The sequence below is a fragment of the Mauremys reevesii genome, linkage group 9 (assembly GCF_016161935.1).
Source record: "Mauremys reevesii isolate NIE-2019 linkage group 9, ASM1616193v1, whole genome shotgun sequence".
In the NCBI taxonomy this organism is placed as follows: domain Eukaryota; kingdom Metazoa; phylum Chordata; order Testudines; family Geoemydidae; genus Mauremys; species Mauremys reevesii.
In genome coordinates, this window is record NC_052631.1 from 98,462,965 (window position 1) to 98,488,742 (window position 25,778).

At 43.9% G+C, this 25,778-nt stretch overlaps 1 protein-coding gene and 1 non-coding gene across 7 annotated transcripts in view; both read right to left on the reverse strand.

Moving 5' to 3' along the window:
- ADGRG4 (adhesion G protein-coupled receptor G4) overlaps positions 1–25,778 on the reverse strand; it is a 104,785-nt gene that overhangs the window by 64,726 nt on the left and 14,281 nt on the right. For 4 of the 6 annotated variants that reach the window (XM_039487015.1, XM_039487019.1, XM_039487018.1 and 1 more), the window contains 4 exons: positions 19,299–19,392; positions 15,380–15,490; positions 6,292–6,355; positions 1,507–1,610 (listed from right to left, as the gene is read on the reverse strand). In XM_039487015.1, the coding sequence (XP_039342949.1) occupies positions 1,507–1,597 (91 nt within the window). In that variant the 5' untranslated portion in view covers positions 1,598–1,610; positions 6,292–6,355; positions 15,380–15,490; positions 19,299–19,392. The remainder of the gene's footprint in view (positions 1–1,506; positions 1,611–6,291; positions 6,356–15,379; positions 15,491–19,298; positions 19,393–25,778) is intronic. The other 2 variants (XM_039487017.1, XM_039487016.1) reach the window with 1 other exon arrangement.
- LOC120372719 lies at positions 17,178–17,369 on the reverse strand. Its single transcript, XR_005585144.1, has one exon. It is a non-coding gene; the product is annotated as a U2 spliceosomal RNA (small nuclear RNA).

The window sequence follows — 25,778 nt, forward strand, 5'->3', positions numbered from 1 at the left end:
TGTCTACACTGGTGCTTAGGTCGGTATAATTTACATTGCTCACGGGTGTGGATTATTCAGACCTCTGAGCAACCTTAAGTTATACTGAAGTAACTTGTAGTGTAGTCGGAGAGATGGATCCACATTTCCTCACAAGGGTGAAGTCCAGATGTTTACCCACCCTGTTTTTTCAGAGATGGCTAAAGCTGGGAATAAGGAGCTCAGTTTTTTGTGGACTAGGAAGTGGTTTGGTGTTGACAGTGGCTCCAGCTGAATTATATAGTAGGATGCATTTTTAAATCTTGAATTATCCTTGCCCCTGGAATTATTCTTGAGGCTAGAATGTGAAAGTCGAGATAAATTAAATAAGCAAAAATGGCCTGGAAACAATTATTATGCAGATGTCATATCCAGGAGTGGATGACATGGGGTCTGGTGTGTTCATGAAACAGAACAGATAGTAGCTGATTCAATGCCTGAGTTATTTCAAGGCAATTCGGCACAAGCATTAGCTTTTGGCTTTTCCTTGAACATGATAAAACTAGCAAATCAAATACATGATCTCCCTTTATGATGAGTAAAATGACACTGGGGAAATGTTAGCCCTTCAAGTGTGGAAGGATAAGGAAACCTCACAGGGAAAAAACCCAACAAGCAGGCACTTTACCTCCTAAGTGTGGGCAGTAGCTATGGATGAGTCAAAAATAGGCATTTACTTCCAGCTCTGTGTTACCCCAAATTATCATCATGGGTGTGTGGGAGGTGCACTGATGGCAGGATGATGCGCTAGCTGCAAACAAGGATTACTCAGATACCCTTGCTGTGGGTTTTTCCTAACCTTGTGATGTGCAAAATAGCATCCCTGATTCTCAGCTGCGTGGGTGAAGGTGTGCCCTACCACAGCTGAGAGGCTGGCCCAGCGTTTGCTCAGGGAAGGAGGACGTGAGGGTAAGAATGGCCAATGAGGCCTAGCTGCTCATAGTTTTGAGTAGAAGGAAGAGAGGAAAGCTTTGAGAAAAATATGTAGACGTGAGGCTGCCAGGGCAAGAGGAAAGTGCATTCACACCTGGGCACAAACCACTTACTAACATCTTCATGGTGAGACACAGCTTTGAGGATGCAGTGTTTGCACAACATATGGCAGCAGGGGCTAGCTCCTGCCCTAGGTGGAAGCAGCCAACATAGCAAATAAGAACCAAGAAGCTGGCAGATACATCCAACTGGTACCAGGCAGGGCGGGAAGTGCTGCCGAACTCAATTTCCTGCTCCTTACAGCAGGGTCAAAACATGCCATGTCCAGCTGCTGACTAGCACTTGCTGTTAACTGCAGCATATGCCAGGAGCCAGCCGGGGCAGGGTGACTGGCTAATTACCTCTCTCCCCTTGCGTGCTAGGGGTATTCAGCCCAACTGGCGGGGGTAGGGTATGCGTAGTAGAGGCTCTTCACACCCTCCTCCCAAGTCCTTGTGCACCAGCCAGGGGGCTTCAGCTCAGAGTCAAGTGTTCACAGATTAGAAATAACTATACCTGAGAGAAGGAAAAGACTGGCTGTGACAATCAGGCCACAAAGAAACTTGTCAGGAAAGTGTTGTACAGGACTCCACATAGGTGTCTTCATTTCTAGACATATTCTGAAAGAGATGGTAACACTTACTCATTGCACCTTAGGAATTCTAAACACTTTACACAGATGACTAAACAGTATAATCCTCATATCACAGATGGGAAAAGTGAGGCATAGACGGGCATGCTAAACATTCGTATGCCCCTTCACGCTTTGGCCACCATTCCAGAGGACATGCTTCCATGCTGAGGATGCTCATTAAAAAAATAATGTGTTAATTAAATTGTGACTGAACTCCTTGGGAGAGAACTGTATGTCTCCTGCTCTGTGTTTTACCCACATTCTGCCATATATTTCATGTTATAGCAGTCTTGGATGATGACCCAGCACATTGTTGATTTTAAGAACACTTTCACTGCAGATTTCACAAAACGCAAAGAAGGTACCACTGTGAGATTTCCAAGGATAGCTACAGCTCTCGACCCAAGGTTTAATAATCTGAAGTGCCGTCCAAAATCTGAGAGGGACGAGGTGTGGCACATGCTTTCAGAAGTCTTAAAAGAGCAACATTCTAATGCAGAAACTACAGAACCCGAACCACCAAAACAGAAAATCAACCTTCTGCTGGTGGCATCTGACTCAGATAATGAAAATGAACATGCGTCAGTCCGCACTGCTTTGGATTGTTGTCGAGCAGAACCCATCATCAGCATGGACACATGTCCACTGGAATGGTGGTTGAAGTATGAAGGGACATATGAATTTTTAGCGCATCTGGCACATAAATATCTTGCTGGCTATAACAGTGCCATGTGAATGCTTGTTCTCACTTTCAGGTGACATAAACAACAAGGAGGCAGCATTATCTCCTGCAAATGTAAACTAACTTGTTTGTCTGAGTGACTGGCTGACCAAGAAGTAGGACTTGCAGGGTCTAAAATTTTACATTGTTTTATTTTTGAATGCAGTTATTTTTGTACATAAATTCTACACTTGTAAGTTCAACTTTCATGATAAAGAGATTGCACTACAGTACTTGTATTAGGTGAATTGAAAAATATTATTTCTTTTGGTTTTTCTACAATGCAAATGTTTGTAATAAAAAATAAATATAAAGTGAGCACTGTACACTTTGTATTCTGTGTTGTAATTGAAATCAATATATTTGAAAACGTAGAAAACATCCAAAAATATTTAAATAAATGGTATTCTATTATTGTTTAACAGTGCGATTAATCGTGATTAATTTTTTTAATCGCTTGACAGCCCTAGTTTTTATATTTTCAGTAACAACCTTGCTTGCTTCCAATTTAGACCATATTTTGGAGATTCTATCATCGCCTAACACAACTGATATTTAACTCTTGTCAGCAAAATTTATGTTAACTGTGTAAGTCTAGGTTGGCATTTTCAAAGGACCCTAAGAGTTTTAGGCACCCAAATCCCATTGAATTTCAGTGCTCTCTAGGTTCATTTGAACCTCTTAGCCCTAATGTCTTAACTTAGGACATAGATAATGCTGTGTATTAAAAATGGTATGTGCCCAGGAGACAACTAGAATCAAGTTTAGAAGTTTCTTGTTTCTAGGTAAAAAAAAATTTTTTCATTTAGGTCAAAGTCCTTGGACCTTGCAATATTTAAATATTATTAGCAAATAATTTGATACTAAAAAGATGTTACTTCTAGTCTGTTTCCATGTGTTGCATATCCCTAAGACTTTTCAAAGCAGATGAAAAGTGAACTGGTAACCTCCACCCATTTCCTAACAGTTGTTATAACAAATTAACACACTGCAGACGAAATTACTGGCTAATTGTGTCAACATTACTGGCTATATCACACACAGATTCCTGGAGAGCCAGGACTAGAATGCTGCTCTTTCATCTTCCCAAAATGTCTCCGGGGTAGATTCCCAAAGGGGACTTTGGTTGAGCATTGCAGCACCTAACCCTTAGGTATCCTTCTGCCAAATGGAATTCACAACCCCGAGTTAGGGCACCCCGGCTCCCTATCGAATGCATGAGGATAGCTAGGAACTTAAAAAGGATTCACAGAAGCCCACATGCTGAGTGGGGAGCGGCCTAAGCTAGCCAACAGGAAATGCTGAGGACGGAGGGGGAGGGGGCAAACCCCACCCCTCAAAGGGGGTTAGAGGCCTGAGCCTTGGCGGGAGACAGGTGCCTCTGTCCACCCAGGATTCACAGCTGTGAACCCTCTCCGGGAGTTAGGTGCATAAACCAGGTCAGTCCTTTCCCAAGAAAAACCAAGGAGGACGAGACGGTGGAGATCATATCTCCCTTCTAGCCAACAGCCCAGTGGTTAGAGCACTCAGCAAGCATGTGGGACACCATTCTGCCTGATGTGGAGCAGAGTCTTGACCCCAGGTCTCCCACCTTCCAAGTGAGTGGCCTAACCACTGGGCTGTGGGGTATTCTGAGGTGTGGCCCTCTGTCTCGCCTGTTGAAGTTGTTCCCCTTTGTACTACAAAATTAATTCATTGGGCCAGAGAGACAGAGAGAAAACGAGCAATTGATTCTGGAGCACAGAGATTAGGGCACTCAGTGAGGATGTGGGTGATGCACTCCCTGCACCCTCACCCTCTGTGTTTTGTGGAGACCCAGACCCAGTTGATGTGCTCAGAAGCTGCCCTAGAGTGCATCAGCCAGATCAGGCCTTGCAGGCGAGATAGGTAGGGGAGAACCTACCCTGTGAATCCTGCTGTGAGTTAGAGGAAGCGTCACGGCTGAGGTGACTGTGCATGCCCTCGAGCAGAAATGTAGGCCTCTAGAGAACGGTACGGTGGAATTTAGGTACCTACAGGGTTAGGTGGCAGCTGAGCATTGGTTTAAAACAAGTGGTGCCTTAATGCTGGATTTAGGTGACTACGTCCAGCTTGTGAATCCATCCCCAGGCCTCCATCATGGCACTAAAGATCTTGCTTCAGTGCAAGTAGCAGATTCATTATTCTCTAGTGTAGGAGACGCACACGGTACATTGCAACTTCTGCACCAGCACAACTGGCACTTGGGGGCTGATCAGACCCTTTATGCAATGATGTCGTTGGGCAACATGAACTTGCTCCTGCTCCTACTGAAGTCATTGGCAAAACTCTCATTGATTTCAGTGGAAGTTGCTGCATGCTCAGCACTTTTGAAAATCAGACCAGTTAATTACATACATTACCTAAATGTGGCTCTTTGAGCCTAACAACATAGGTCTCTTTTTTTGAAAATCTCAGCCTCAGTGTCCAAGGCTGACAGCTGGGCAACTCACAGGAGCATTACATTCATTCAAAAACTATTCTTTAAAGCAGGAGTTGGCAACCTTTCAGAAGTGGTGTGCCGAGTCTTCATTTATTCACTCTGATTTAAGGTTTCGCATGCCAGTAATACATTTTAACGTTTTTAGAAGGTCTCTTTCTATAAGTCTGTAAATATAACCGAACTATTGTTGTATGTAAAGTAAATAAGATTTTGTAAATGTTTAAGAAGCTTCATTTAAAATTAAATTAAAATGCAGAGCCCCCCGGACCGGTGGCCAGGACCCGGGCAGTGCGAGCGCCACTGAAAATCAGCTCACGTGCCGCCTTCGGCACACGTGCCATAGGTTGCCTACCCCGGCTTTAAGGTACCATAATGCTTCCGCTCAATGGGCTTCAATGGGGATACCATGTGAGTACAGTTACTCATGTGCTTAAGTGTTTTCAGCGTCAGGACCTGTGTCTAGACTGTATTTGTAAACATCATAATTTCATTAGATTGGACAAATAATTCTTCGCTAGTGAGCTGCACAAACAATTTAAAGTGGGGCAGGGGACCCACGTCAGGAACACCAGCTGAGGATTGGGCCCTACTTTTTTTTTTTTAATTTAAGGGGTGGGGAAGAAAAAAATCAGTGTTTTAATTTAGCACAGAAAATATGGGAAAGAACTAAGTCAAACAAAATCATCTCTTCTCATTTTTACACACAAACTTTCACCAGTTTAGTAAATCTGATGCCACTATTATTTTCGTTTATAGTTCTGTTCTGCTTAAACCTGTTCTCAGTACATTTAAGCTAAACCAAAGGAAGCCTGATTTATACTGAAACAAGTGGGTCCACACAGAGCTTCACACCAGTTTGACTAAGTCAGTTTAAAATAACATCGTTACAGCTGTGCTATCCTGGGTCTAGAAAAGCCCCTAGCTAGCTGCTAGCTTTGTCTTTCGGTGCTGAGCACCCCTGTGAGTTGCCAGCATCTCCCGCATTCACTTCAGTGGGACTCCACTGCACTCGCCAGTGAGCTCAGAGCTCTGCAGGATCGAGCCCTTAATTTACAATCTTGTATTTAACTTGTAAATTGTGGGGCCAGATCCAATTGGTATAGCTCCAATAACATCAGTGATTTCAGGGGAGTGTGCAGATTTGTGCCAGCGGAGGACATTGCCTTGCGTTCTGTGCTAATGGACACTACAGTCTGAGCACTGTGAAAATGGAAATCGTCCCTCTATAGCCATCAGATGAACTAAACAGACATTTAGTTTAATAAAGCTACTGAGCTAATAATAGATATCTGCACAGTCGAGTGAAAAAAGCAGATTACTGCACTTGTGAAACTCGTTTAAAAGATTTTATAAAATGTAGCAATTAGAAAAAAATTAAGTTCAACTTTCCGTTTAGTGTCTGACACAAGCAGTTGTTCTTATACATTTACTCCATTTACATATAAAAACTTTATAGCCATTACAAGATACTTTTCAAAAACTCACCTGGTAGGGAGGCAGCAAATAAAAATCAAGGTAGATTTTTGCCAAACGTCGCACACATTTCACCCTTTCAAACAACAAAGCACATTATTGGCATGAAATGGAAATCAGACGGGCTGCCTTGAAGCTTTACGTGGATCAGCTGGTGAGCAGCAGACCATCTCCAGTTGAGTTCTCACCCCTTAGAGTTATTGAAAAATCTGCTGTAACAACAAACCTGTCTGCCAGCCACCTTCTTTATTACCCTACCTGTGATTTGTTGACTCCTGCCATAACTCTTCATTGACAAATCATTTTGTCCTTCTCTGCAGCCTATAGGATGGCACAGGGCATATCCAGGGGGGATAAAATTTGATGTGCATGCAAGAGCGAAGTCCAGAGTTTACAACATTGTCAAATGTCAAGTGGAATTGAAAAAAAGATGAGCTAAGGCATCTTCTGCTTGGTTCTGTTTAGAAAGTGACAGAGGTCTGAGTAATTTCCCCAGAATGGTTCTCCAACCTCTTCTCTCTGTTCATTACTTCATACCAGAGATCCTCTCCTGGGCCCATCTGCCCTTCCAATACTTCATTCTCCTTGCTACTTGGTTCTAAAACCATTTAATTCTGCCAGCTGCCAGGAAAGACTCTATGGATCAGAGGCTGACAGCCCAGGGGCCGCCCAGAGGATTCAGGGGGCCTGGGGTCTTCGGTGGTGGTGGGCCCCCTCCGCCGAATTGCCGCCAAAGACCCGGCACTTTGGTGGCGGGTCCCAGGGCGCAAGGACCCCCCGCCATGGGTCTTCGGGGCGCTTTGGTGGTGGGTCCTGGAGCAGAAGGACCCCCCGCCGCCGAATTGCAGCCAAAGACCCGGAGCGGAAAAAATTCCAGGGGCAAGTTTTCCGGGGCCCCCGAGTGAGTGAAAGACTCTGCTCCAGGGACCCCGAAAAACTCTCGTGGGGGGTCCCTGCCCCACTTGCCCCCCCCCCTCTGGGCAGCCCTGTGACAGTCTCTCAAAAGAGTAACATCTCTCTCTCCATGGTATCTGGGTATCTGATACAGTATGCAGATTGACATAACATTGGAATTCAAGATGGACCGGTTCTTGCCATCCGAGAGCTTGGCATTTCTTTACCTCTTCCTCTCCACTTGGCATCTCCAGCTTCCAACTGCTGTTGTTGTTAGTGGGCTTTGGAGAAAACGTGAGGTTTGAACAGAGCCCTGAAAGGAGTCTGGATGGAGCTCATTCATGTCTCCTACTGAGTGGCTAGTATCCCGCCCAGAATGCCTTGCCTCTTGCTCCCAAATGGCACACTTTGGTTAGCTCCCACTGCTGGACCTGAGCAGGGAAGGAGCAGCCAGGCAGGCGAAGGGGACCCAGTACTGGCCCCAGGCTCCCCCATTCAGCAACAGGCCCCGGCTGCCTCCAGCTTCCACCCAACCCTCAGTCACCCTACCCATCTGCCTCTATCTTTCCCCTGGCATCCCACCCTAGTTCCCACAAAGCTTCCTTCCCTAGGTACCCCCATTTCTCCCAGAGACACCTCCCACAAGGCCCACTGTCCCCAGCTTCTCCCTTGAGCTCTCCCCTGGACAGCTCCACAAACCTAACTACACCCAGCTCCCAGCTACTTTGGCTTCCTCCTGGATACTCTCACAAACCCGCTGCCTCCCTCACTGCTGCCACCCAACACCCTCTACTCCCCAGACACCCTTCAGCTCTCATCCACCTGCCACAGCTGCCAAGCCCTGTGCAGTGCCATGTCCTGCTCCCACCCTGCTTGGACAGGGTTGTTGACTTTAGGTTGAAGTTTATGACCCTACAAATTTACAGATATGCAAATTATTAAAAAATCTATACTGCAAATATGCAAAATATTTAATGAGCTAAATTGCATATTTTGAAATAATTTGCATAAACTATCCCTCATGGAGCAGCACAACACTTGGCAGCTGTGTTCAGGTACTTTCCAAATGTAGCCCTGGGCAAGGCTTTTAAAAGCCACCTACGGGTTGTACCAGTTAAGACAACTTTATGGCTACTTTGCATCCCTAGATGTACAAGTGTTTTTATTGTGATTTCTATGTGCCATTACACAAAGCACCCACGACTTCCCTTTCCCCCTCTTGCCATACCCCCTATTCCTTTTTCTGGTGTTTAGTTCAGAGGTAGGTTTAATCACATTGACATTTTTACTGTGCTTTAAATAATGGGGGGGGTTTATTTACTAGAGGTGATTGAGAGAGCCTGGAGAACCATGCTGGGATAGGCTTTGTTAAGATCAATTACCCATCATTCTGACAAGTTACATCAGAGGTCTGGTGTAATAGCCAACAGCCCCAGGCTCTCGAGTGAAAAATCTCCGTATGCAATAATGTAATGAAATGAAGCCTAGTACAAAATGGCTCCACCACAAAAACCACGTTTGGCTGATCAGACCCAAATAGAATGTTCAAATGCCCAATCCTTCTTAGGGTGTTTTCGCTCCTCTTTGGATATGCAAAGATTTTTTGCCATGGAGGTTGCTATGGAGATTTTTAAGATCTTCCAAACTTCTGTGTACTGTAATTATGTTGAAAGCCTGTCTGCTGGGAGTCTGATTGTCAGGATGAGGAATGTGGGTGTCTGGTTCACTAGCATATCTTGCCACCAGCTATTTTATTGAAATGGAAAGATTCATATGCCCCAAGCTTAATAGCGGCTTTTTGTTTCTGTTAGACCTTTCAGCACAGAATGGCTGTCGTCCTTCCCAAATAACTCAATGAATCAGTGTCTCAGTAAATGGGTGTGCCCTTTTCAGAATACTTCAACTCTGCATTATGCATCAGTTAATGGTGTTTGGAGAACATTCATTTCCCAATTGGACTGAGCTTCCTTTATACAGCTGGACATTTATATTTGATGCCCAAAACTAAACTATGTGTAATTATGGGAGAGTTGCTATCACATTTATTCACTTTTGTTATTTAATTCTATCAAAACTGATTGAATGTTGAAAGCATGACTGTGTACAAACAGCTTTCTTGTTAGATTCTCCATATTTCTAGTAGATAGATCTACTGTAGCTATATGCGTATCCCTAGACAAAATGCATTTTTAAGCTTGCAAATATACATCTTCTAAGCCAAAAAAACTCAGATTGTTGTAAATGTTTAGAAGTGAGGCATTAAGTTTCAACAATCTTTATTAAGATTTGCCTTAAACTGTATTAATATTATTGTTTTATTCTAATTTATATTTATGGTACAGTAGCTCCATGAGGCCTCATTATGCTGTACATTATAAAGACATATACAAACAAAGGTACCAGTCCTGCCCCAGAAAGCTTACTGAGCCTATATCCATACTCACCCTCCACGTCTAGGCCAGAAGCTTGCTTACACCCACGTACAGTACATTTCCAATAAGTGGTTTTCAAACTGGGGCTGCCGCTTGTGTAGGGAAAGCCCCTGGCGGGCCGGGCCGGTTTGTTTACTTGCCCTGTCCGCAGGTCTGGCCGATCATGGCTCCCACTGGCTGCGATTCGCCGCTGCAGGCCAATGGGAGCTGCTGGAAGCGGCGGCCAGTACGTCCCTCAGCCCACGCCGCTTCCAGCAGCTCCCATTGGCCTGGAGCAGCAACTGGGAGCCACTGGGAGCCACGATCAGCTGGACCTGTGGACAGGGCAGGTAAACAAACCGCCCCAGCCCGCCAGGGGCTTTCCCAACACAAGCGGTGGCCCCAGTTTGAGAACCACTGTCCTAATCCAATGCCCATTGCAATCAACAGAATGTTTCCCTTGACTTCAGTGGACTTTGGATCAGGCTTATCCCTTCCCACAATTATATACTGATCTGAGAACCACCATATAACAACCACTCCCCCAAACCTCCTCCACTCTGCACACTTGTTATGGGTCAGATATACTAACATCTTATTTTTGTAACTTTGATAAATATATGCAAGAAACTTGAACCTTCCACAGCCCACTGTCCCACTATGGTCCAAGTGTATGACAGAGGGTGTAAAAATGGGCTTACAATGGAAACTCTCTCACTCTTATACTCCATGTCCCATGGAACTTGCAAGTTCTCCAGACTCTCTTCCGTTGCTTATAAATTCTACACCAGAGCTCAAGGACTTTATAATACTTACACAAACATTTAAGCAACTTCCAGAGACTCAGATTTGCATCTAATAACTCCAAAATGTTTCACCCGCCTTATTAATACATTAATTCTTATTAAGCACAAATGGGTAAAACAAATGTAAAGTTTATAAACCACTCCAAGAGAAGTCTACAAACTCATCCCCTAGGAACCCACCCCAGGGACTGTCGACATGCTTCCCAAGATGCATGCTTCACAAACAAGGAAACCTAGGCAGAGCCACTGGTGCAAGTAGAAGTCATTTCTTGCCAGTACTGCACTCATGGGAGGTACACAAAGCGGGGCATGTGACTTCCCCACATGACCCTCCATGTGACTCCTCCCCACCCCACCCGTAGCTCAGGGCCCCCATGCTCTCCCCATCCCCTCCAATACTCCCCTTACCCGTCTAAAATTTTACAACTGCATCTGTTAAACAGATGCAGTTATAAAAGGATGCTTTGGGTCCCTGGTGCCCCCTGTACTTCCAGGTGCCATTGAGGATCCAGCAGCACCCCCAAATTAAAAAATTCTTAAATGAAAGGATAGGAAGGACAATCACCCCACTTTCCCTTAACACACTATCAGTGCCTCCCTTTTGTCCAAACTAAGTTTCTGCCAGCTTGCCTCTATCTACATATTGCTCTCCACCAGGCACTAGAAAAGCAAAGATGCTGCACCATCTGGGTTTGATGGAAGAGAGGCATAGAACTGTGTGTTCCATGCACATCTTGATAGAACTACAGCCCACATTGTTTTATTATTTTCCTCAGCATGACATACAGGAGGGGCAATCGAAATCAGCCTGGCAGAACATGCATGAGAACTGTCTCTGGCCAAATAAGCAATTGATCATCCTCGTCACCATGGATGTCACATGTACACCAACATCACTCACAAAGACCGCATAGCTGCCTGCCTCAGATATTTACAAGACAATGGACAGCCCTCAGATATCCACTCCAAACACATCACCAAACTCATCCATTTCATCCTCACCCATAACAATTTTACATTCAACAACAAATACTTTGTCCAAACCATGGGAACAGCCATGGGTACTAGGATGGCTCCCCAATAAGCCAACCTCTTCATGGGCCACCTTAAAGAAGAATTTCTGGGCAAATGGCACCACAAAACTAATTATATACCTGACATACGTTGAAGATATTTTCATCCTCTGGACAAATGGCTTAAACTCCCTTACAAATTTCCACCACAACTTCAACAACCACCATCTGTCCATTAAACTCCCTCTGGAACACTCCCACACTAGCATCATCTTCCTGGACATCACAATCAGCTTCAATAGTGGAACCCTACAGACAACCATATATCAGAAACCCACAGATCACCACACCTACCTTCACAGATCCAGTAATCACCCCCAAACACACCAAGAAATCTGTATTTACAGCCAGACATTCAAATATCACAGAATATGCTCTGAGGAGAAAGTTCGGGATATACAACTTAACACACTTTAAACCACCTTCACCAAACAAGGACACTCCACCAGACAAGTAGATTGCATCATGGAATGGGCCACCCAAGTACCCTGAGAGAACCTGCTTCAATACAGAAACAAAGCCCCCTCTGACAGCACATCCCTAGTTGTCACCTACCACCCCACACTGGAACCCATATGGGGCATCATCGAACAAATACAATCCATACTCAATGGGGACCCCATCCTGAAAGAAATATTTCCTGAACTCCCGCTTCTGGCCCTCAACCCTCCTCACCACAATCTCTCCAAGCTCATCAACAGAAGCAAGCTCCACACAGACCAGGACATACCAACTCAAAGCAGCACCAGACCCCGCCAGAACAACAGATGCAAAACCTGCAGACATATCTCCGCTGCTACAATATCTGCTACAACACCCCCCACAAAACACCTTTCAAGATCCATGGCTCCCACCCCAGAGTCAGGAGGAGCAGGGGCAGGCACAGAACTCCGGGGCCAGGGAGCGTGAGCTCTTCCAGCCTGGCCTGGGTGAGAGATGACAGCTCCTCTGGCCCTGGGGCTGAGGGGGCAAGGGGAGAAAGCCAGCTCCCCCAGTCCGGGACTGCCGCAGGGAGAACCAGGTCCTCAGGCACCAGGAAGAGACAGTTCCTCCAGCCTGGGGAGGGGGGAGGAGAGCTAGCTGCTCCAGCTGCAGGGGGCACAGAAAGTGCCCCTCCAAAAGCAGCCAAATTTTATTCCTGTGCACTCCCCTGACTCCCACACATGCCTATTACAACATGTGGTGTACCTCCTCCGGTGCACTAAATGGCCCAGTAACAATTATATGGGTGAAACCAGACAACCACTACGCTCTCGAATGAACTCACACAGGAAAATGATAAAAGACAAAAACAAACTATCACCTGTGGGTGAACACTTTTCACAAAGTGATCACTCTATATCTGATCAGATCCAGATATATCAGTCTTCATCCTCAAATAAAACCTGCACAACTCTTTAAAAAGATGAGCCTGGAAACTTAAATTCATTACTCTCTAGATACTAAAACCCATGGATTTATGGTTTATTACAATAATCTGTAACTCACTAACCGCCTCTTTTTGTCCTATGACTGCAGAGGTGTTAATGAGCCTCTATCTTGAATGGTCCCTTACAATATGTGCTAACTACCTATGCTAAACACTCTATCCCACCTTGCATTTTGCTGTAATGCTGGGAGTTCCTTACCTAGATCTGAAGAAGAGCTCTGTGTAATTTGAAAGCTTGTCTCTCTTACCAATAGAAGTTGGTACCTCACCCACCTTGTCTCTCTAATATCCTGGGACTGACACAGCTACAACTACACTGCATACAAGTTTATAAAGCAAGATATTTTTATACATACTGTTACGAACAGAAAAGTTAGACAAAAATGGCTTATCCCAATAACATCCATCTTTTCCCACAATTTTCATATGACTTAAAACTCAACTTCAGGCAGAAGATTAGAGAGGTAGGTTAAAAATATCATTTCTAATGGAAACTGTCCGATAAGTTCAAATGCTGATGTTACTACCATGTTTCTGTAATATGTGGAGAGCCAGTAATTAAGGTAGAAGTAATAATTAAGGGAAATTGTGGTTTTGCACTGTGGAATACCAATAATCTAAATAAAATGAGAAAAGGGGTAAAAAATTAATCTAAAAATTCAAAAAAGGCAGTGCCAATCAAAGGAGTGAATGCTACATCTCCCTAAGCGAATATTTACAGAACTGAGAAAAGATTGACCTAATGCCGCTGTTGGTTTTGAATGTACTTTGAATACCTGCAGTCCCCTCACATCATTGGCTCAAAATGAAGAGCAAAACAAAGCTCTCATGTAGTAGCAGAGCAATATTACAGAGACAAATTTAATAACCACTGCTACTCATGCCCCCACAGGACCAATTCTGAGTTGTGTATTTCTTCTCTGATGTCACTGAGAAGATGGCAAAATCATCACTCAAGTTTGCAGTGACTGAAGTCAATGGGACTGCTCATGTGCTTAAAGTTAAACATGTGCTTAAGCAACTTGCTGAATTAGGACCCATATGCAGAACTAACAGGCTGGATGGAACTTTAGAGTGACCTATGATCACTAACATTCAAACTGCTTAACGATTGCAAAAGAATAGGTTATAAGTCACGTATTACATCATAAAACATAACCCAGCTAGTGAGCTATATTGTAAAAGATTAGTTTACTAAAAAAATAAAATAAAATAGGAGCAAGGGGAAAGATGCATGCTTTTATGAAGGAAAATTCCTTCAAAATTCTTGAAGCTATAAATAAAAATATATCGTGCCACCATTTGGGAGCTGCTCCATACAAGATGTTAATGTCATGCATAGGTTTCAGTTGTAAGACTGAAATTTTCACTCATCTTATAACTTTGGACAGAGAAAATATTTTCACCAATGAATTTGTGGATTTTTTGAACCAGAGCAGATTATTTTGGAAATTTTTAGGGAATCAACCAAATCATTTTATTGTTACAGATCTTTAAGAATTATTCGCTTAAAAATGTGAAAAAAGATTTGGATTTTTGGGATCCCTTTAATGTTAATACAGCTTGGTTTTAGCAGGTCACTGTATGCATACTAAAGGTCCAAGGAAAAATGAATGAATCCTCTAATTTGATTTTAAAAAATTATCAGTTATGGATAACCCTGATCATGGTGATCAGTTGTTCCTGGGTGAGATTAACTGGCATTGAAGGTTTCATATCCCATTAACTGAAGTTTTCTATATCATCCACTCACACTGAACATTTTATACACCAACAGTGGTGATTCATGTTGATCATTTAAAAAGATAGCATGGACAGCTGGTCATGCACACTTCATAATGCAACCATTGGCCTCATGTGAACCTTATAAAGCATGTCTGACCAGCTAAACCAGAGCCTTAACATTCATTGTAGAGTTCAGGAGTGCCACAGCGTGTATGTCTCTTCAATTCCCCAAATTCCACATTCCGAGACCAGTTGAAGCAGGGGAATCAAGAGAGCCAAGAACCCCATGAACGTACTAAACATATTAGATAGTCCATAAACAGCCGCAATTCTGACCTATAGGACTCATGTCAGATGGGCAGGGGTGACCCCTGGTCCCAGGGTTAGGGGTGCTGAGCACTCTGCCTACATAACACTTATTGTCCTGGCTTGTCCCAGGTGTAAAGTTCCAAGTTTTGAGCCTCAGCGCTGCATCCCCCTTGTGGTAGCATGTGTTGTAGAGCTAGGCAGGAACAATGTCAGTCTAAAATGGCAGTATTTTCCAGTGTATTTGGTGTATATGTGGTGAAAGTGTCAAATGCTAGAAGTCTAAATACTAAGATGGGTGAACTTGAGTGCCTGGTATTAAATAAGGATATTGATATAATAGGCATCACAAAAACTGGGTATAATGATGATAATCAATGGGACGTCGTAATACCAGGGTACAAAATACATAGGAATGACAAAGTAGATCATGCTGGTGGGGGATCAATTTCATACCTGATTTTAGTAGGAGAGTCTTTGTGGCTTGCTGGAATCATGGATTCTGAATACAGTGTTGCCTTGGAAAGAATTTGATGTGATGAGACCTTGGAATAGACATTTACTGCCCTGGAAGCAAATATTGCACTAGATTAATCTTGGGTGAGATTTATATGTAATAGTGACAACACGGAAAGAGAGGGAAAGCAGAGGTGGAGGTGGGAGAGATGATTGTGAGCTGGGCGGAGAGGGTTACAGGTCAGTAAGGAGAGTTAAGTGAAATGCAGAAGCATAATATCAAATTATCCGTTTAAAACCAGTTTTACATGTACAGTTGACTTATACATCCACTGGCCAGGCCTTCAGTGATCCTTTCCGGAGTTCGGGTGGATAAATATCTGCATTTAATAATGTCTGATATCTTTAAATTGCTCAACATTGTGACTCTCCCTCCCACGGTTTTAGAACTGATGAAAGTTAGCAGCAAGTTGAATTCCTCTATTTGCCCACACAGCAGATACAACCTGGGGAACAGCAATAGTGCAAGCAGTCGCTCCATCAACACTCCAGTGAACTATGACCTTGATAGGAAGAGCAATCTCTGGGAGTGTAAGGGCAGGGAGCCCACTCAGTCCTTTCTCTGTCTGCTGAGACTGCCATCCAAAGGGCCAGATAGAGCTGGCTGTGATGGTGGTTTTGTAATGTAGGTATTGGCCAAAAAGGAGCAGAACTGACACCAAAAAATTCCTTTGGTGATAAACTCTGCCATTCACATCTGAACTGGGTCAGAGACAAGCCACTAGCCACGGGACCTATTATTCTATTGGCAAGATTCTCCTATTGCCCATTCTACTAGCAGGTGTTGGAATCCAACTGGCAGCTGCAGACTAGTTACTGCTGATTCACTGGGGCAGATGCCAATAACTGGGGATAAAACAGCCCTCTGACAGAGGGAACCAGGTTCTAGGGGAGGAGCGGAACCCCGTGAGCCCTCTGACAGAGAGAATCAGGCTCTGGGAGAGGAGAGGGACCCTGGGAGCCCCCCGACAGAGAGAACCAGGGTCTGGGAATGGAGAGGGACCCTTTGACGTAGCCAAATCTATGGGGAGGCTCCTTTTGTAAGTATATGTAGTTTTATTTTGGAACTGCCTTTCTTAAATCCACAAGCTTCCAGATGGGTAACTTTTTGGCTCTCCAGTTGTGTAGTTTTTGTGTGGAGCTGGATGGAGTCTCCACCAGCTCACAACCCAAATCTTATTACCGTCCCCGGAGCCTTGGTTTTACCAATATTTCTTTTCACTTTTCTGTATTTTTCATTAGACCCCTTTCAGAATTATTACACTCAAAAAGCCCTACTAGAGCTCTCTACCATGCAGTTCTCTGAAAAGCAGCAGGCATCATATCATGAGAATCTTTTCCAGGATTGCTTTCTGACTGGTACTTGGGTATAAAAAAGTGGGGGAAAGCTGACTTAAAAAAAGAAATATTAACAAATATTTGTTGCTCAAAAACTATTAAATACTCCTTGCTTGATATGAGCAGCCTATTGATTGAGGCCTAAGGCAGACTATCCATTCATTTCAGGCAAATTGCAATTGATCTCATCACATTACAGCTTGTTTTTCTCAACAGTAGACAAAGCAGAGGGGAGATAAGGATACAGACACTGAGATTACCCATGATTAGAGTTATTTTAGTCATTACAAACCTAAGAGGCATGCCTTTTGATGAGAAAGGGGGAATGTTTGAAAAGTGACTTGCAAATAAAATGAATAAATAAATGTCATTTATTTCGGAAATCTGTGCTGCATGGCCCACCAAATAGCCTGAGGGGAACATTTGACACTCCCATTAATCTGAGGCCCCCACCCTGAAAGTCAGAGGAGCTACTCACAGTGAATAAATCAATTTAATATACAGTTCTCAAATAAAGAACATATCAGATATTAAACTAATAAGAACAGGGACTACACTTTGATCTGAGCTCTAAGGAGCCGAGAACAGTGAATAAAGTTAGGCACATGCTTAAATCTTTACTGGATATAGGTCATGCAACACCCACCCGACTCCCATTACAATACACACCAACCTAAGGTATGTCTCTATTGTAACTGGAAGGTGTAATTTCCAGTTTGAGTAGACATCACTGTACCAACTCTGATCAAGCTAGTGTGCTAAATATAGAGGTGTAGCCACAGTGGCACAAGCACTAGGATGGGCTAGTCAACCCGAGTATGATCCTATCCGAGACCCTAGGAATGTACTCCGGTGGCTAGCCCCTCCCACTACTCATGGTGCTGTGGCTACACTTCTATTTTTAGCACGCTAACTCAATCAGAGCTAGCACAGGTATATCTGTTTACACTAGAAATTACACCTCCAGCTCCAGTGTAGACATACTTTAAGAGGGTCTTTCTTTTTTGCTTTCTTGCTTTCTTTTCTCCCACAGTCCAAGCTGGCCATCTGTGGTTACTGATGCACAGTAATACTCCATTTTATCACATCACATCTCCCAAAGAAATCCTGTTGCAATACATGATTTGTGGCTGAAGCCAGGGACTGGGACTTAAGACTACTAGACTCTGTTCTTGAGCACTGATTCACTATGTAACATTGAGTAAATCACTTAGCCTCCATTTCGCCATCTGTGGGAGGCCTTATTAATTAATGTTTGTAAAGCACATTGAGAGCCTTGGATTAAAGGTGCTAAAAGTACAATATACTAATAATTAATAATCCAGGAGGGGTTGAGAGAACTGAGCTTTTTGCATATAAAGTCCCCGAGATAAATAGCAAAGAGAAGAATATGGGATTAACTCCAGGATCTTCAACCCTCTTGAGGAGCATTATGCTAAAGGCAGACTAGAGACCTCTCTCTATTGTATATTCATAAATGTATTTTGTAGGGATTTGTGTTAGGGATGAGATTGATGGGCACTAGCTTTAGACTTTGTTTAAATGGAGGAAATGTTCCGTAGCAGGGATGGAAGCAACCTAGATAAGAGGCTTTGTATAAATCAATATAGCTCCATTGAACTACTCTGATTTACACCAGCTGGCCCAGTTCCCAGAGTATGCTGGCGACCACCTTCCACTCCACAGTGTGGCACTAGGGGCATGTCTTCAGGTGATCAGAAGGCATAATTGCAGCTCATGTAAATATATCTGAGCTGGCTTCGATCAGCTAGATCAGTAGCTATAATAATAGTGGTGTAACTGCAGCAGCATGAGCTGTGGCACATGCTAGCTGCTTGAAAGTCTGAGGGTGTGTAGGAGGTGTTGTACTTAGGAAGCTAGCCCATGACACTGCCACAGCTGTGCTGCTACTGGAGTAAGAGCAGGATCTCAAGGCCCTTACCAAGGGGTTTGAACCTCAGCGCCATCCATTGAGTGCTGCCATGAAGAGGCATTGAATTAAGGTGGCCATGATGCTAGGCACCAGCCCAGTTAGGGCTTTTAGGAAAAAGTGGCGACTCTTCTTACTGTGCAAGTGACTGAATTAAGTGCATTGTGAGGCAGACTTTAGATACAGCACTCTGGGGCCTGACATTTGTCCTTGAGACCAGAACATGCAGTACAAGAGTTTCCATCTTAACAAGATCGCCTTAATAGATGATGGCAGTATATTTGTTTAGCACTGTATATATAAGCAACCAAAGCAGCAATTTGTTTATTCTTTTTAATATAACTGTGTCAAATATTAGTAATGGCTTTTTCTTATAATGCATTTATGTATGCAAAGAAAAATATTTCTTAGTGGGGTTTCATTTTTATTTTATTCTGAAGGGATGCTAATCCTTGCATTGTTAGAGCTGGAGCTATCCATTATAACCTTACACAAAATGTGCCAAGATAATAGTTACTCTGTCCAACACACAGCATGGGAAAATGGGAAAATAGACCATAGCCAGGGGATGTTTATGAATTATACACTAACCTTAGTACCCACTGGGTGTCACTGTTTCCCCACACAATTATAGCTGAAAGAACTTTTATTAAGTGCCCAGTAGATGTTTTTTGCCAGGGAAGTGCTGAAATGGAAGAAAGAATAAAAGCCAAATAAATAAACTGTTTGTTTGAAAAATGAAAGCAAGTCAAGAAAAAAGAGGCTGTTAGGAAGTTAATTTTCAAAGAATGAGGGGTGAATTCTGCTCTGGAGGCAAATTCAGAGTCACTTCATGTGAGTTCCTCCAGGTTTACACCAGCATGAAATCAGAATCTAACCACACTACTCTCTCACCACCCTATGAAACATACTATTTGTCAAGTGACATGTACTAGAGACAGATCACATAACACAGATCTCTCAGGCAGGAGTGTTGCTGCTTAAGCCCAAGACAATGAAAAGGCCACTCAAGCATCACTGGCAGTCCATGATATGATTCATCAACAAAATGAGACCGGCTGCAACCCCGCTGTTATGTGTGTTGCATCAATACAAATCCATCTCATCACCTGGACAGGATTTATTTCATTTTTTAAGCTGTCACTATCACAGGGTCCAGGTGCAAGAACAGTAAAAATCAAACACAACATGTAAGACGATAAGCCAACAACAGTAGCCCTCTTGTCTTCCCAACCAATTGGGGTCAACAGTTTTTACCACTACTCCCCATAATTCACTAGCACCCTCTTCAAGAATAGCAGCAAATGTTGCTATAAACTGCATTACAATATTAATTTTTAAAGCCATTTTCAGAATCAGTGGTGCCAATAGGCCAGATTCATCAATTGATATAATCCTACAGAAGTTACAAACCAGTGGGGTTACACCAGGGATTTGGCCCAATGTCTTTAATCTTAGTTTCTTCACTCTTTAAAACCCCACCTACTCACACATTTGTGTGAAGACAGAGGGGTACGTTTAGTGTTTGTGAAAGTGATGGAGCAACAGCCCTCAAACAGAGCGAGTGCAGATACAGTATAGTAGCGTTCTAGCAGGGGTCAGGAGAGACAGAACTCCACAGTAAAAAGGGATCTTAGTTTAGGCTGCTGAGACCTTGTCCTTCTCTTTGGTGCCATAATTCCAAAGCCTATATGTGATGGGGTGTACCAGGAATTTACTACCCTTATCAGACGAGCCACTGCCTTGGTACACCCCATCCTATGAAGATGCCTGAGGGCCATCCCTAGGGGGATGCGGGGCTCAGGGCGGAAGGGATGGCTGCGTCTCTTCCGGGACTGACCGTGCCAACGCGGGGCCCGGAGTGGTCACCCCGATTCGCCCTACCCAAGGGACGGCTCTGGATGTCTGGCTAGGAACTCAGATCTCCAGGGGTTGCCTAAGGAGTCCTCCCATGAGCAGATGCAGACAAAACCCACTGAGAGTTGATCCTCAGGTGTCTAGAAGGGCTGGGAGCAGACAGAGGTCACTCAGAGCTCAGCAGGCCCAATATAAACAACTATCTGCTTTTACTATGGGCCCATTCTGGATTAAGTCAGGACAAGGAAGGTTGCTGTCCTTGCCCTGATCCAAGGGACTTGGCCTAGTCAGGGGCTTAACCTTGGATCTCTACGAGGGACTGGTATTTAACGCCCAGGTAGCTATTTTGAGTTAAGATTTAATGTGTTTGCTGTTAACACTGGAAGGGGACTGGACTGAAAGCTGACTTGGGTGGAGGAGTAGGCCACAGAAGTGGCAGACCATTGTGGAACCAGGACACAAGGGGGTGCTAGAGACCTGAGGAAGCACTCTGGGGGTGAGTGCACACTATGATACTGTGGTTCTAGCATCACCATGTAGTAGTCCCTAAATCCTGTCTGGATTTGTGGTCGTGGACTGCACTGCTGACTGTATTAGTGCTGTGTAAACTTCCTGCCATTTCTGCCAAAGTGCCTCCACTCCTGCCACCCAAGCCATGGGTTTCCTCGAGTCGAGTTGCTGAACTGAAGTGTGTTTTAGTTTTTGTGATTTGCACTAATAGGGACCACAAACTATATTTGCACTAATGGCAGGATTTCTGCTGTAGCCAAGGTGTTGCTGGTCAAAAATAACAGATGCTCTCATGTTCTGACAGTAAAACAGGTCCGGTATTAATCGTTATACGTCCTGCTGTGTTAGACTTTTCAAACTATACACTTCTGAATAGAGCCAGCTATGGGGCCTGAAAAAACAAACCATTAGGACAAGGCCACTTTCAATTCTCAGTTCTGCAGTATTCAGATCAACATCTGACTGTGGATCTGAGAAAGACAGCAGCATACAATTACTGCAGCAACTCTCTCAGACTAACGGGAAAGATTTCTTCACTCGCTGTTGTTTCCAATTGGGAAATCAGGGCTGCTGACTGAACTATGTGAGCTATTCTGCTATGAAAGTACAGAGGACTGGATCACAAATAGACATGTGCCATAGCCAAGATTTTTTCCAAAGTCTGAATTCAATCCATTTCAGCAGAAGAAGCCTTGCTCCTTTTTCATGTTTGAGACTAAGGCATATAAGGAATGCCTTAAAGCTGTAGTAACATTTTAACTAGCCATAGACCAAATAAATTAAGCAAACTTTTGAGAAAACCTACCAATAGGACCATATTCAGACCTTGTGTAAGTGGACTCAATTCCTCTGTATCTGCCTACAACTGATCAGAAATTAGTTTGTGTGTGTAGTTAGAGGGCCTTAACTAAAAATGGTGGTTATTTGTTTGCTAGATATACATCAAAAATACCACATCCTGGAAAAAAGTGTGTAAATGTAAGGTTCTCCTTGGGCCAGAAGCTGTTTCTTTGATTACTGTATTTATTACTGAATTCAGGTGCCATTTCACTTTGTCTCTGATTCTGAGAAAAGCAAAATCAAATTCATGGTTATTAATGGAAAAAAATATTAAGAGAAACTTTAAGACATTCTTGTTTAATAAGAAGAGTAAGTATTTTTCCAGTTATTGTGGGGGTAGGGTCTGAATCAGAGGAAGACATTTTTTTCTCTGTTCCAACTACCTGGCTGCTTGGATCTGATGAAAAGAGAAAAAAAGGCAGAAAAAATATTATGGGCATAGAATACCCTGGAAATCCAGACCAGACTGATAAATGACAAAAGGGTTTTACTATCAGAAGAGTGTTTGGTGTCTTCTGTGAAATGAGTTGACAGTCTCAGCCCAGTTCCCACGCAGAGGTGTCCATTTCACACACTCAAAATACTCCATCTCAGTTGATCCTTATGGGTCCCTTTCTGTCAGTTTCTAAAGAAAAGGCTAGAGACTGTGCCATGGACACACAACTACTCTCATCACTCCTGCAGGTAGTCACCCTGGGTCAGGGTTAAAGATGATCTGGAAAGGGAAAAAAATGGTTTCATGACCTATTTGTTTGTTTGCTAACAGTCAGGAAAGGGGTTTGTCTTGTGGTGGCTTCTGACTTTTGCCCATGTCTGTGGCAGATCATATATTTTGTGTCTGTGCTAGCAATAGACAAACCTCACAAGGTTCAGGGGTCTGGACACGCTTATCCCAAACGTATCCTAATATCCTATCTGCTTTGGTCTGAAAAGCAGATTGGAAATTTCATAAACAGGCTCTTTAACTCTTTTAACTCCTGTGTAAACAGACAACTTCCCTTACTTAGCAACTTGCTGACTCATTTCCTTTAACAGTCCCCGGAGTTTGAGCTACATTACTTCCTCTCCACATTTTCTAAATGTCCTGATATGTTTCTTTTTTAACCAAGAGAGACAGTTAAAAATAGAATCTGGGTTTCAGTGTTTGTGTCCATAAAATCAATATCACCACGCTAAAGTCACACTGAGGCCTTGTTTCTCAAAGGCATCCAATTTTTCTGTTATATAAGTATAGTTTAAACTTGGGCCGAGATAAAGAAAGTAGATGTGCAGAGGCAGCTATCTGTAAACGTGCAAGAAGTTTTGAATAGCTTGAGAATATCTTTAACATACTTGGGAGAACCATATGTTTTGAAATATTTCTGAAATAATTCTAACATAGCAAACTATCTGAAACAATAAAGCAGGGCTTTGAGGAGTGGCTGATTTCAGCAGGTTTTAATCTTTGCACCAGGAAAACAGCAATTTTTCTGTGCAATCTTTTTATGTGTATTGGTTTAGCTTTTTAATTAGTTATTATCTAAGATTGTTATTATGTACATAATAAATTAGGTGTTTACTAGTAGAGATACCTGCTTGAAAAAAAGGCATATTAAGAATACCAGTTATTTGTATTATCATCATCAACTTTATCTTCAACCAAAGACCCCAGTTTGCATCAGTGCCTCATTGTGTGCGGTACTGTACAAATAATACATAGTCTGTGCCCCCAGAGAATTTACAATCAAAGATGAGTCCTGTATATGGATTCATGCATAACTTCTGAGCCAATGTGGATCCATGTCCAGGATCGTTGCTAAATCCTGATATGGAGACCACAGTTCAAATCTGAGACTTTACTGCAAACCTGGGGAAAATACCCTTTCAAAAGACAAAGGTCACAATTTACAGCTAATGATATTTAAAGTCCAGCATTTCTGCATGCAGAATCCCAACATTATTGTGACAGTGAGGTCATTAGTTTAATCTGAGACTTTAAATATAAGGGAAATTATTTTTCCAGTGACATACCATGCAGCATGACCTTCAACTCCTACTATTCTAGGTATAAATGGCCCTGAGCCAAAACTATATCCCAGGGGTAGGTAACCTTTCAGAAGTGGTGTGCCGAGTCTTCATTTATTCACTCTAATTTAAGGTTTCGCGTGCCCATAATACATTTTAACGTTTTTAGAAGGTCTGTTTCTATAAGTCTATAATATATAACTAAACTATTGTTGTATGTAAAGTAAATAAGGTTTTTAAAATGTTTAAGAAGCTTCATTTAAAATTAAATTAAAATGCAGTGCCCCCCGGACCAGTGGCCAAGACCCAGGCAGTGTGAGTGCCACTGAAAATCAGCTCGCGTGCCACCTTCGGCACACGTGCCATAGGTTGCCTACCCCTTCCAGACTATGGAGATGTTTGAAATACAAATCCAGATCTGAATTTTGCAAAATGTACTTTATCTAGGGTGACCAGGTAGCAAGTATGAAAAATCGGGACAGAGGGTGGGGGCGCCTATATAAGACAAAGCCCCAAATATAGAGACTGCCCCTATAAAATCAGGGTACCTGGTCACCCTACTTTAATCTTTGTAATGGACCAACCCATACCTCCCAGATACTCACACTTGTAGTGTCTGGGGATTTCAGAAATTATATCCAAATTTTGCACTTGAGCCTATTTCTAATTCTACAACAGGGATTGGCAACCTACAGCACGCATACCAAAGATGGCACATGAGCCAATTTTTGATGGCACGCAGCGGTGGGCTGAGCCGCTCAGCCCACAGCCCGCCGCCACTCTGGGGTTTCCGCCGTCGACTCCTGCCAGCCGGGGTCCCGTGGCCGGTCCCACTTAGTGCCCGCTGCTGGCCTAGGTGAAGGAACCCCAGGCTGGCAGCGGGCTGAGAACCTGGCAGGCAGGAGCTGGCGGCTGAAACCCCAGAGCAGGAGCAGGCTGAGCTCTGGGGTTCCCGCTGCTGGTTCCCACTGCTGGCCCCTTGCCAGCTGGGGTCCCAGACTCCCGCCGCTGGCCCCACTCAGCGAGTTCTGCTGGCCTGGGTGAAGGAACCCCAGGCTGGCAGCAGGCTGAGATCCCGGCTGGCAGGAGCCGGCGGCCGGAACTCCAAAGCAACGGTGGGCTGAGCCGCTCAGTCGCTGCTCTGGGGTTCTGGCTGCTGGCCCCTTGCCAGCTGAGGTCCCCGCCGCAGCCCCACTCACCTTGATTCCAGTTGGAGTTCCAGCGCAGGACCCCTGCCAGACAGAGTCCAGGCCTCCGGCCCTGCTCAGCCCTACCAGCTGCCAGCTCCACTCACCTCGGCTGCCGATCTGGGATTCAGCTGCCGATCTGGGGTTCTAGCCGCTGACCTCCTGCCAGCTGGTTAACAACTGATCACTCAGAAGCCTGTGTGCAGCTTAAAGTATCCAAATACATGCCAGACATTGGAAAACCCAGCAAGGAAAAGCAAGGGCAAGGATCACACTAAACTGATAAGATCTGCATTTTAATTTAATTTTAAATAAAGCTTCTGAAACATTTTGAAAACCTTGTTTACTTTACATATAATAGTAGTTTGGTTATACAGGTAAGTCTTATCATACGCGGGGGTTCTGTTCTGCGGTTATCGCGTAAAGCAAAAACCGCGTATACTGAAAATTATATCCCCGAGCCCTTTAAATCTCGCCCACAGCTCCGGCGGCAGGGCCAGGGCGGCATTTAAATGGCTCCTCCGGGCTCCCGCCACCGTAGGGAGCCTGGAGGAGCCCTTTAAATGCTGGCCAGCAGTTTTGGCAGCCGGAGCTGCGGGCGGGATTTAAAGGGCTCCACCGGGCTTCCCGCCGCAGTGGGGAGCCTGGAGGAGCCCTTTAAATCCCGCCCGCA